Source organism: Rhineura floridana, chromosome 8, assembly GCF_030035675.1.
Source record: "Rhineura floridana isolate rRhiFlo1 chromosome 8, rRhiFlo1.hap2, whole genome shotgun sequence".
Classification (NCBI taxonomy): domain Eukaryota; kingdom Metazoa; phylum Chordata; class Lepidosauria; order Squamata; family Rhineuridae; genus Rhineura; species Rhineura floridana.
The window spans coordinates 54947629-54960740 of record NC_084487.1 but is presented as its reverse complement, the minus strand read 5'-3'; the positions used below and the strand labels follow the sequence as shown (position 1 = coordinate 54960740).

Here is a 13112-nt window from a genome sequence, read left to right as displayed (position 1 = left end):
TTCCAGGCTTCTCACTTTTTCTTCCAATAGTACCACGATCTTGTACTTGTTCTCAGGCAAGAAAACAAATATGGCACACACCTTACAGGTCACCACCACTGGAGTATCCTTCCCATTCATACTCTCTTCTACCTTTTGTTTCTTTCTAACTACTTGTTTTGGAGTGGCTCGTACTTTGTCCTGTCCTACTTCAGGGTAAACTTGAGACTCCCACTAGTATGCGGTGCGCTGTATAAGAAAAATTAGTAATTATATTAAAAAAAATTTTTTAAGGGACCTCCCTTGTCAAACTCCTTTGTCAAACTTCTGTTTGCTCTCCCTGTACACTCGCTCTGTTTTCTCGCTGTCTGAAAGCTGTCTTGCTTGTATTTCCTCTCCTGTGGACCAGCTGACAGCTGTCTTTGCTCTGCTCAGTTAGGAGTCAGGAAACAGAATGAAAGTCCCAGCACACACAGCTGCTGCTTGTTGCCCTCAGCAGTTCTCAGGCCACACCCTTAAGCCAATAGCTATCAGGCCACACCCCTTCCAATCTAGCTGCTTAAGTACTTTAGGTAATAAGGTGTCCTCATCCATCAAGACTTGTATTGCCTTGGCTTACACCAGTCAGAATCTGAAGCCACCAACTAAGATCATAGCACATTCCACTAGGGCAGCAGCTTTTCCCCTCAACACCCCCTTTCCCTAGGTGTGTAGAGCAGCCACATGGGCTTCTCCCAATACATTCATTAAACATTACAAGGTCGATAGGTATGCCTTGGCTGAGTCAGCCTTTGGGAGACGAGTCCAGCAACACATTCTTCCAAGATTATAGGCAGCCCATAGTTTCTTTCCCACCCTTTATGGGTCAGCTTGGGTATGTCCCACCTGAGAGCATCTTGCATGCACGGGAGAAGTGACCTTTGGTCTTACCGTAAAACGGTCTTCTACATTTATGTAAAGGTGATCTCAGGGCCCTGTCTGAGCTGCATATCTCTGGTACCTTATACATGTTCAAGTTCTTCCTATATTCTTTCTCATTTTAGCAGGGAGTGCCATTTGTTGTCTGTTCTTTGCATGTACTGTTTGTTAGTTCTTTTTCTTATGTATTGCTTGTCATGTAAGCTGGCTTTCTGAGGCTAAGGGGGAGCTAGAGAATTCAAGAGAAATAGAACAGTGCTATTTTGCCTTCCTTCACAAGGTGGAGCTCAAGTCCCACCTGAGAGCATCTTTACATGCACATAGAAGATCGTTTTATGGTAAGACCTTTTATGGTAAGGTCTCTTTTATACAGTATTGGGGAAACATTATGCTTTGGAAATCTTCAGCTTGCATAGAGTTGCCAGTCTTTGCCAGGCCCAAACATCTGTCAAATCTAATCCCCAAGAAAGAAGACACAGTAATGTTCTCACATTTTTGTAATCACAAAAATATTAACATTAAAAAGTGAAATGAAATGAATCTTTATTGCTCAAAGCCATAGTCTACCACAATTCATCACATGTAAAAGGAAAAAAATACATATTAAAATACAAGCCATATTTCAACCAACACAGTTCAACAGCATACAGTAAAGGGACAACAGCACTAAATTTCAAATAAAATTTCCTCTCCTGAGCAAAAGATGCACTAACTCACCCCATAACTTAGTGGATAAGTATTACAGCCATAATGGCACCAGGGCACAACCCACTCACCCCACAAGGTTTTTTTTTGGTGTCTAGCTCTTAGTTTCCCTGCAGCTAGAGCAAATTTTGCTACCTGGGTAGTTATAAATGTATTGTTGCAGGCTAGCAGAATACATAATTGCTCCAGGAAATATCTATTTGACAAGGAGCGAAGTATGCAGGAAAGAAATTTAAGCCTTGGAGACTTGTATAGGGGGCAGCTTAGTAAATAATGTACAATGTACTCAACTTCACCAGATTCACAGATACAAACTCTTTGAGGAGTTGGAATGTTAGAAACTCTTCCACCAAAAAAGCAGAGGGCATAGTCTGAAGTTGTAAAGCTATGAATGATTTTCTCAAATGTGCTGCTGTCAGAAATGTGAAGTTTTGCTCCATGCCAAATGTTTTATATAGTGGGTACCAAATAGAAAATGACTTTTGGGTTACTAAGTAGAGGTCCCGCCGTTTAGAATAAAGATGGATTCTTTCTTTGAACAGCTGTTTAACTCTAATGGAAGAACAGGAAGGTAAAACTTCCGTGTTGATCCCAGAAGTGGACAGAGTAGGTTTAACAGAATTTACCCAGCAACTTTGGGTTGGACTTTGCAGCTGTTCTAGAAAGCATTTCTTTGGCAGGCACAAATCATTCATTCAAGCCAACTTCAGCCAATACAAGGCAAGTGCAGCATGACCACAGGATTCTATAGAATATAGCCCTGTTTCTGCCTTTAATAGAAATGCAGGTGTGCTTTGAGGGGGAGCTGACAGGGATCTCATAAAGGAATTATGCACTACCTCAAGAGAAGAGACATACCCCCAGAGCTCTGTGCCATACAGCAGTTGTGGGACTATCTTCTTCCGAAACATCTCAGCTGCTGGCATAACCAAGCTTCCCTCTTGGCACTTAGAGAAACACATCAATGATTGTATGGAATGAGAGGAATTCAACTTGACTGAATCCAAATGTGGCTTCCATGAAAGTTGGGCATTAAACCCAAGTATCTGAAATTACGTTGTTGTTCAATGGGTTTGTCATCCAGTTTTCATACATGAGTTTTTTTTTCCTCCCCAAAACTACCACTTTTGTTTGGGCATGATTGATAAATAGGTGCTCCTTTGAACAGAAAGTACTCAAACCTCTTAATAACCTTCACATCCCAATTGAAACAAATGAAATGGACTGCCTTCAAGTCGATTCCGACTTATGCCAACCCTATGAATAGGGTTTTCATGGTAAGCGGTATTCTTTGCATCCCAATTAATGTGGTGGAAATCATAGCTATGTCATCGGTATACAAGAGAACAGAGAGCTTCGCATCTAGGACTGAAACAGGAAAATATTCCAAACCACTCAATTCATGAACAATGGCATTGATATAAAAATTAAAAAGGAAGGGTGCCAAGAGACATCCCTGGCATACTCCTCTGTTGGTTGGTATATTTTCTGATAGTAATCCATTTGTCCCAAGCCTTACCCTGAGAGAAGTATTAAGAGTGCAACATTTGTATACAATAAATGTCTGTCAATATTAGTGGCAGATAACTTTTGCCACAACTGACCTCTATCAATGAGATTAAAGGCAGAAGTAAAATCGACAAAGGCAACAAAAAGCTCTTTTCTACCATTTTGGAAGTATTTCTGGATCAGGTGATGAAGAATAAAGCACTGGTCTATTGTATACTTTCCCTTTATGAACTCTGCCTGCTCTTCGGCGGTAATTGAGGTCTCAGTAGCCCAAAATTCCAATTTGCATAACAGATATTTAGAATACAATTTAGCAACAACACTGAGCAGGTTAATTGGTCTAAAATGTTTTGAATCCACCTTAGAACCTCTTTTATGGATGGGGACAACTATACTTACTCCCCAACCCTGAGGGATTTTCCCATAATGGCTAATACATGTAAACATAGTAGCAAAAACTGGGCACCACCAGGCAGGATTTGATTTAAACACTTCTGCAGGAAGCATGTCCTCCCCGGGAGCTTTTTTTGCAGGCAGAGAGTTAATCAAGAAATATATTTCATCTGGGGTTACAGGGTCCCATTCAGGGCAAAAGGAGAGCAGTAAAGGATCTATATTATGAGCAGTACCTAAAGGTACCCGAGGAATAGAGAGACTAAAAAATGAGAAAAAATGTATGTACCATTGTGATGAAGTAATTGGATTGTCAATGAAGCCTTTACCTCCTTTTGTCCCTCTTGCTGCTAAGGTCCAGAATCTAGCTGAATTCTTTTCTATGGTTGCCAAACCTAACTCCATCCACAACTGGCGTATGTGCTTATATTTTTTAGCACGCAGCAAATTTTTATACTCTCTACGCAATTGTATGCAGGAGATAAAATTTTCTAGGGAATCCACTTTCCTTAATTTCCTTATAGCTTTTGCTAGGATGCGTTTGTGAGCAGCGCACTGCTCATCAAACCAACCTTGATTTGGCCTAACTGAGTGGCCGGCTCTGGAGCTAATCACAAGAGGCCTAATTTCTTTCACTATTTTATCAAAATTTTCAAAGGGAGCTGAAAAGGACAAAAGTTGATCCCTTAAAGTTAATATCCTAGGGGACATTAAAAATAGATTTATTGCTCCTTGTACCTTCCCACTCCAGTGGACCCTTTTGTCACCTTGGACTGTCAGGTTTTCTGGAAGGGCTGGCACTGAAGGGATAAATCCAACTGGAAAGGAAAAAAGAGATTGGACTGGCACATAGTCACTCTCGGGCCTTGCAAGAACTTTAACGGTCTCGAGGTAAAGAACAAGTGGTTGAGACAGGATAATAAAATCTATAACGCTCCTTGGTCCAATATATGTGAATAACTCTTGATTCTAGGCTTCTATCTATCCCATTACATATATACAGATGAAACTTGAAGACAAGAGCAAAAAAGGATTGGCCAGCTGTACTGATACCTAGGTCTTTTGAATTCCTAATAGGAAAAGAGGTTAAGTTCTGGTGTTAGACTCAGTTTCTCCCCTATTTTAACATTATTCAATCCTATTCTGGCATTCATGCTGCCTGATATTAAAATTAGAGGGTCTAGATTGGACAGGTATAGGGAAGTAAGAACCTGATCTAAATCAGTCCAAACTGAAATACCATCATACTTTGAATTCTGAGGGGGACAATACACATTTATCAGGAAAATTTTTAAACCTGAGGGACAAACAATTTGGAGAGTTAAAAAATGGTTGCTACTAGAGCCCAGATCAATCTGTGTGATATTCGGATTATAATCAACCAAAATTAAAATTGCCAGACCACTTCAAGACCATCTTCTGCTGTCTGATTTGATTGCTGGTAAGGTATAAACTGCTTACCCAGGGAGGGAGGAAAAATTTGTTGAAGCAACCCTCGTTTCTTGAATAAGAAGAATTTGAAATTGGGCACAACAATCTTTGAAATTTTCATCTGCTAGTTTTGAGAGCCATCCTGCTATGTTCCATGACAGGACCTTAATAGGTATAACACCATTGGAATGTGGGACAGTGGGTAGTCAACACTGGCCTTTTAAAAGCAAGCCACAAATAGATCTGGGAACCAAAGTTCCTTGATAACAAACTACCTTGCCGTTGTTTCTGTAATTACCATAATTTAAAGGGCCCTGATCGTATGGATACAGGGGATGTTCACCTGAAGGATCTAGTTCTACCTGAAATTCCTCCACAACTATACAGTTTGAGGCTGCATGGGATACGATTTGTGCCTCTGAGTTGGGTGTGACCTTATTCCTCAGGGCTGGTATAGAAGGGGAGAGTAATAAATTGATTTCTGCTATGACGTTTTGAACCTTGTGTTGAAAATAGCCCAACTGGATTAAATCCAATTCTTTTACAGAAGAGGAGATTAAGGGATCTGCAGGGTATAAGGAGGGCTCAAGAGATTTTTCCTAAATAGATGATGTAATTACTGGGTGTTTGTTGACAACATTTTCCTTAGAAGGGTTAAGAATAGTAGGTCTCCAATGATCTTTTAGATTTGGGATTAAAACCTTAGTAGACTCTGGGCAAAAGTTCTGGCAAGTATCGGTGTCAACTAATCTGTTCAATAGTTCTTGTAGCCTAGTAATAATAATCTACAGCTCCCCAACTGGAAGTGAGTAAAATGTAGTAATTAATGCTTCTTCTGGTATTAAGGAGTTGAAAATTTGTTCAGAGGGTGAGTGTTTTCTACTCCTTACTGGGGAGCGATCTCATTAAGGTTTCTTGGAGGGGATTCTTCTACTATCACAGGCAGAACATAATTACAAGGGGTTTTGCCAGCTTTAGATTTCGAAGGACTGATAGAGTTTGAGCCCATAGCTCTCTCAACGTCATCTCCATATCCCAGATTTATACATTCATTTGAGGGAAAAGGTGGCTTACCACCAGCTAGTACAACCTCCTTCAAGTCTAGCAGCTCCTCAGTAGGACAATTTAAAGCAAAAAATTCTCTCTCCTAACGGGCACTGTATTCTGATAAGTGACACGTGATTCTTTGATCAGAGGTTGGATCAGGGTATTATAGAAGTGTTTGTTCCATATTTTGCAAAGGCCTTCCTGCATCTAAGGGTAGCATCTACAATGGAGGTTCTAGTAAAAGTTACTTTTAATCCAAAATTAGAGAAATCAAAGAACAGATACTCAACTTCCTTTATATCAAGCATTGATAAATGAGGAACTCCTATATCATAAAGAATCTGTATAAAATGGAGTTTTTTTCTGCTCTGTGTTAACTCATCACTTGGCTTAGGGAAGTTACAGAACACTAGCTGGAGTCTTAAGAGTACAATTGTTGAGGTTGTTGAAAGAGATAAATTAACTTTGGGGGAAGTCCTATTTATAACTGGGCTCTTAGAGAGGAGCGGGGCTTCAGCTGGTAATTTTAGATGAACTGGCTCAAGTGACAGGAGATCACTAATTGCAGCCTGAGGGTTAGAGTCCTCTACCACGGGGGGGGGTAGTGAGAGGAGGCACCAAAAACTGACCCCCTTTCCTTGGATATTTTGAGATTGTTTAATTTTTTTTATTGTACTTTTTTTTCATTTTCTTGATTTTCAAGCAAATTAAACAGTCTCTTAAAATTAAATTTACTGCTATGGAAAATTTTATTCTTTTTTCTTTTGATTGATTTTTTTGGTCACTCCTTGTCTAATTTGAGACTGATTTCCCCCCTAACACTTTTGAGCCTCCCCCCTTTCCCCCCTCCACACCTGGGAATATCAGTATCCTTTTCTACCCTTAGTTCAGTGGTCCCCTTAGATCTATCGTTCCCTTGTTCAGTAGTTCTGGGCGGGACATCTGGGAGCTCAGTTTGGGTAGCAAAGTTAATACAAATCTCATTCCTGGTTTCTGTAGGTCTATGTAAATTGCAACTTTTACTATCATCCAGAGCTTGGAAAAGTTACTTTTTTGAACTACAACTCCCATCAGCCCAATCCAGTAGCCATGCTGACTGGGGCTGATGGGAGTTGTAGTTCAAAAAAGTAACTTTTCCAAGCTCTGCTTATCATCACCCTTCACTACCGTAGCAGAGAGATGAGCCTGGATCAGATGTACAGGGGTTTCATTAACCAGTCCTACAGGATGTGCATAAAATTGTTTAAGTTCTACAATTTGTTGCTTAATATCTGCAATGTCTCTCAGGATAATTTGAAGCGAATTTGCAAATAGCATATTTTGTGCCCACATAATATCAAACCATAATGAATCAGGAGAGCACTTTGAAGCCAACTGCGAGAACTGTAAGAATTCTGCATCAGTCAGCAAAGTAGGCTGTTCCTTTAAGTCATAAAAATGGGGGGGATAAATTTGCTTCTTTTATACTCTCCCCAAGAGTGGAGAGGGGGTAAGTCCTGCCCTGTTGTGATAGATCTATCCCATGCCCAGAATTATCCAAACATTGGTACTGTTTTGCAGTCCTGAATAAAGTGTCCAAAGTTGATTTGGTCTTTGTTCACTTGCTTCAGGGCTCTTTAGCCGATGTGGTGGTTTTATTATCAGAGCCTCTGTCTTGGGGAAAAAAGTGTGTTATTTTAGCCTGAGCAGTTACTGGTTTTAGCAGAATCTTGAAGGCATTTAGGAGAAAGCCCCGACTCCTTATACTTCTTCCTTGTATACACAATTTTTCTTTCTAATATCTTTCTTTTTGCTAAATCAGCATAGAGCTTTTCTGAGGTGCCTGAGCAATTGAGAGTTCTGCCAGAAGTCTTGCTGCTTCATATACATTAACAAATTTCAGCTGGAACTGGAAGAGGTGATTTGCTCCTTGGATCCTTAAAGGAATCAGATGCGAGGATCAAATAATAATAAAGTGATGAGGCCTCCAATAAAAAAGGAATAAAATAAAGTAAGAGTGTAACAGAATATTTGAATGAGCAGGAAAGTGGCAAGGAATTAAAAGGAGAAAATCTAAAAAGAAAAGAATAAATAAAAACAATTTAAAAATTAAAATCTGTTTAAAAAACACCTTTGAAACAATTTAACAACATTCAAATGAAACAAATATAAAAAATAGATCCTTACATTCTTACATTAAGTAATTCTTACATTAAGTAAACAGACCAAAAAGTATCACTCACTAAATTTGGAACTTCACAGAGCACCCATGCATGTGCGCACGCACGCACACGAGATTAAATGTTGGTGGTTCTTTCATTAAAGAAACTAATTAAAACTATCTCAGTATGGACTTGTAACAAAAAAAAGCCAGAAACATCTTTTTTGGCTGTAACAATAAGATCTGTAATCTTAAAACTATTTCTCAGTTCCATGAAACAGACCTCATCTTCATTCTTGGCATTCTAAGAAACTTTCCTCCTCCATGCTCACAAGGAAAAGGACATCTTTCTTTTTCCCTGGTTACGCTGGTAATCTTTACCACTGGTGATGACTGCTCTCTGTCTGTTCTCTCTACTATTGCTGGCAAGTTCTTTATAATCACGTTGTTTACTCTTCCTAAATCTTAAATGGGAAGTTTACTGGGCTTTTGCTGTGTCTTAAGCCACAAATTTTCCTGCTTGACTAGCAAAGGCAGCAATTTGCAACAGAAACAATTTAGGAGGTAAAAAGTCAAATTACGTAAGTCTTACAAAAGTCTTACATAATGAGTTTGTGAGGGTCTTAGAGTCTGCAGTCAGCCATTGTAATTTAAAGGGGGTTGATAAAAGTTGTTTAGCAGTATGAAACAGGGCTTAGAATGCAGCTGGAATGAAGAGCTCACCAAAGCATGTCTGATCCCATCCGTACTCTCTCTGCTTCCCATTAAAAACTATTAAGTATTAAAAAATATACTCCATTCTTATTGTTGTTCTAAGTTACTAATTCTCGAGTGAGCACGAGACCACCGTTATCATCAATGACAAGATTATCATCGTCCAATCGCTTGAAGGCAGGAAAAACATCATCACTCCAATAGAACCTCTGAGTTGCCCCTCCCTTGGAATGGCTGTTCATTTTTCTTACCTTGCTTGAAGTGTACCTGATTTTGCTGGTGCTTTTTTGGCCTATTTTATTCTGTTTTTAGTGTGTGTGTGTTGAAGTCTTAAGAGTGTAGTGCTTGGTAGAAAAAGTGATTCTGTATTTCTGGCTCTTTTATCAGGGCTCTGCACTTTCTGGGCTACGTTCCCCTCAGAGTTTGCATTTTCCCTCAGTTTGTTTGTGGTATGCGTTTTGGATAGTGATGGTGTTATCTCACTATTTACTGGATGTCTTGCACCCCCCCAGAAAGAATGTTAACACTAAGTAACCAATATTTTGTTCACTTTTACAAAAGCCATGGTTTTGTTATTATCAATGTCCTGTTAAGACTTAAAATGTTTTTGTGTAGAGTGTAGCCCTCAGTTTTTTTTAAAATTGTTTTGTGAGACAGCTCTTTCTAATGTGATACAACTGAGTGTGTGTTTGGAATTCTCTATTAAAAGTAATAGTAAAAAGCTGAAGCAATGCTAAATATAAGATATGGAATAACTATGATTATTTTATATATACACAGTGCTGAAATTCAAGAAGAGTCCTCACTTCCTTGAATATTTTGTTAAGCTTGTGTACAAAGCACTAAATGAAGAGAAATTAATCCGAATATTAGAATGGACTGATGAAGTACAAGACTATCTTAAAAAGTAAATATAAATATTTGGGAGCAAATAACTGAAGTTTTATCTTTAAATATTTCACTGAAAATCTTCCATAAGTCATGTGGGGTATGTAACTGCAAAAACCATACATGTAGTGAAATTGGACTTCTTCCATTAATAGCTGAAACATGTGTATATATTTGTGCTGTTGCTCAGGCATCTTTTTGCTATAGTTTGTAATTAGCATTGTGACAATTGATTTAATAAGTCTACCATTTAACCAACAGCTCCAAATGATGTAGAGTCAGACTCTGGCAGGCTTGTTCTTCTTGCATCCTGTGCCCCCTGCATCCTTTCAACCATGAAATCAGCTTAGAATATGGATGTGTTAGGTCCATGGACTAATGCTTTGAAATGCAGAACATTCATAGTTCTTATTGAAGTTGAACAACACAGTGGTGCCCACATGGGTTGGGAAATAGGCTATAAACTGTAAGGATGCTTTGGAAGGTAATGGTAAAATGGTTGCAGAGGTTGAATGTTGAAAATTGATGTTACTTTCTGAAACACTCTTACTTTTTATTTTTATTTATTACATTTATATCCCACCCTTCCTCCCAGAAGGAGCCCAGTTGTGAGATTATTCACTGCTTTCCCTTCAGTATAAGAGTTTTGTTTAAGCTGAAAATATCCTCAGAGCTCCCAAGCCCTCTATAAGTTACTGAGGGATTCTGGAAAATTCTTTATTCCTCCAGGGAAAAGTCCAGGAGTCTATTCATCATAGGGCACCCATACTTACCAAGTATTATGGTTTGTCTGCCCCTTTCTGGTTAGAGAGCCCTTCACAATTCTGTCCTCTGTTTATTGGATTGACTTCACTTTTATCAGTACATTTCCCACTTTCCTTGCAATCACTTCCCCCTTCAAGGTTGGTTCATTGGTTTGGTATGCTACAGCATCCTTTGACCTTTTGCCTTCAAAGTCATTTGCTTTCAGTTATGTGTTGATCCTCTCTCTCTTCCAGCTGCACCCTCCATTGCACACCTTAGCCAGTGCACACCCTAGCCAGTGTCTCTTCACAGTAATTTTTACTTTTTTTGTTTGCCAGACGGAATAGATTCCTTCTGGGTATCAAGCGAACTGCCAAAAAAAGGAGAAAAGGTCGTACATCTGCAGATGCAAGGAAGTCTGCAACACAGGATGTTCGTAAGGTAAGTTGTATATTATTAACTCAGCAATCTGCTGATATGATTAAAATGCATTAATCATAGATTATGTCAAGAGGAACGCACTGATGTCTATGGTTTTTATATATATATTCACATATTTTGTTGTCCTCTTCTATTTCTATACAATAACCATTGTAATAGTTCTCTTTGTCCCTACGTACTAGTCGCTGTATTGTTGCATTTAGGGTTCTAACTGTGTTTTTATCTCCTTTTGCTTTTGCTTTACTTCTCTCTTTAACTCTTTTAAGAGTTTCTTCAGTCATCCATTGAGGACTTTCTTTTTTAAAAAATAGAGGTATTGCCTTATTGCATTCTTTCCTGATAATGTCTCTGACTCTACTCCATAGTTCTTCTGGTTCTCTGTCAACTAAGTTTAAAGCCTCAAATCTGTTCCTTATTTGATCTTTATATTCCTCTGGGATGTTATTTAAATTGTATTTTGGCATTATAGAGCCCGTAGAACAAGAGCCCTATTCCAAAAGATTAGAGAAATTAAAGGGATATTTAAACGAAAGGTAGGGATGTTGAATAATCAACAGGTAAACACACTGACTGACCGAGTTGAAATAAAAGGAAGATGCAAGCAATACACTGAAGAACTCTATAAAAGAGATGCAAAGATGACAGATTCATTCATGGAGGAACTGTATGATGAAGAACTGGAAATTTTAGAATGTGAGGTGAAAGCTGCTCTTAAAATACTTGGAAGAAACAAATCACCAGGAACAGATGGCATACCAATAGAGGTGCTACAAGCTACTGAGACTGAATCTGTCCAAATTTTGTTAAAACGTTGTCAACAAATATGGAAAATAAACCAATGGCCCACAGACTGGAAGCATTAAATATACATCCCAATTCCAAAGAAAGGGGATCCTATGGAATACAGTAATTATCGAACTGTTGCTTTAATATCCCATGCAAGTAAAGTAATGCTCAAGATTCTACAACAAAGGCTCTTACCATTTTTGGAGCAAGAAATGCCAGATGTCCAAGCTTGTTTTAGAAAGGGAAGAGGTACCAGAGACCATATTGCCAACATATGTTGGTTAATGGAAAGGACCAAGAAATTTCAGAAGAAAATAACTCTGTGCTTTATAGATTACTGCAAAGCCTTTGATTGTGTAGTTAATGAAAAACTATGGAATTCTTTAAAAGAAATGGGGGTGCCACAGCATCCGATTATCCTGATGCGCAACCTATACTCTCGACAAGAGGCTACTGTAAGGCCAGAATATGGAGAAACTGATTGGTTCCCAATCAGGAAGGGTGTGAGACAGGAGTGTGTTTTGACATCCTATCAGTTTAATCTATATGTAGAACATATACAGAAAGCGGGTTTGGATCAAGATGGAGGTGTGAGAATTGGAGGAAGAAATATCAATAATTTAAGTTGTGCAGACAATACCATACTATTAGCAGAAACCAGTAATGATTTGAAACAAATGCTGATGAAAGTAAAAGAGGAAAGCACAAAAGCAGGACTACAGCTCAATGTCAAGAAGACTAAAGTAATGACAATGAGGACATTGAACTTGTCAAGGATTATCAACACCTTGGCACAATCATTAACCAAAATGGAGACAATAGTCAAGAAATCAGAAGAAGGCTAGGACTGGGGAGGGCAGCTATGAGAGATCTAGAAAAGGTCCTCAAATGCCAAGATGTATCGCTGAACACTGAAGTCAGGATCATTCAGACCATGGTATTCCCGATCTCTATGTATGGATGTGAAAGTTGGACAGTGAAAAAAGCGGGTAAGAGAAAAATCAACTCATTTGAAATATGGTTTTGGAGGAGAGCTTTGTGCATACCATGGACTGCGAAAAAGACAAATAATTGGGTGTTAGAACAAATTAAACCAGGACTATATCACTAGAAGCTAAAATGATGAAACTGAGGTTATCCTACTTTGGACACATCATGAGAAGACATGATTCACTAGAAAAGACAATAATGCTGGGAAAAACAGAAGGGAGTAGAAAAGGAGGAAGGCCAACCGAGAGATGGATTGATTCCATAAAGGAAGCTACTGACCTGAACTTACACGATCTGAACAGGGTGGTTCACGACAGATGCTTTTGGAGGTTGCTGATTGATAGGGTTGCCATAAGTCGTAATCGACTTGAAGGCACATAACAACATTCACATAGTTTGAACATGTCCTGACACACTTATTCTAGAG

At 38.8% G+C, this 13112-nt stretch overlaps 2 protein-coding genes across 3 annotated transcripts in view; one reads left to right on the top strand and one right to left on the bottom strand.

Annotated features, from left to right (window-relative positions):
* CFAP54 (cilia and flagella associated protein 54) overlaps positions 1-13112 on the top strand; it is a 272916-nt gene that overhangs the window by 107954 nt on the left and 151850 nt on the right. Inside the window, exons 31-32 of the mRNA XM_061582731.1 lie at positions 9617-9743; positions 10807-10909. Of these exons, the coding sequence (XP_061438715.1) occupies positions 9617-9743; positions 10807-10909 (230 nt within the window). The remainder of the gene's footprint in view (positions 1-9616; positions 9744-10806; positions 10910-13112) is intronic.
* LOC133390598 (uncharacterized) overlaps positions 1479-13112 on the bottom strand; it is a 42722-nt gene continuing 31088 nt past the window's right edge. For both annotated transcript variants that reach the window (XM_061639522.1, XM_061639523.1), the window contains one exon: positions 1479-4322. In XM_061639522.1, the coding sequence (XP_061495506.1) occupies positions 3118-4215 (1098 nt within the window). In that variant the 5' untranslated portion in view covers positions 4216-4322 and the 3' untranslated portion in view covers positions 1479-3117. The remainder of the gene's footprint in view (positions 4323-13112) is intronic.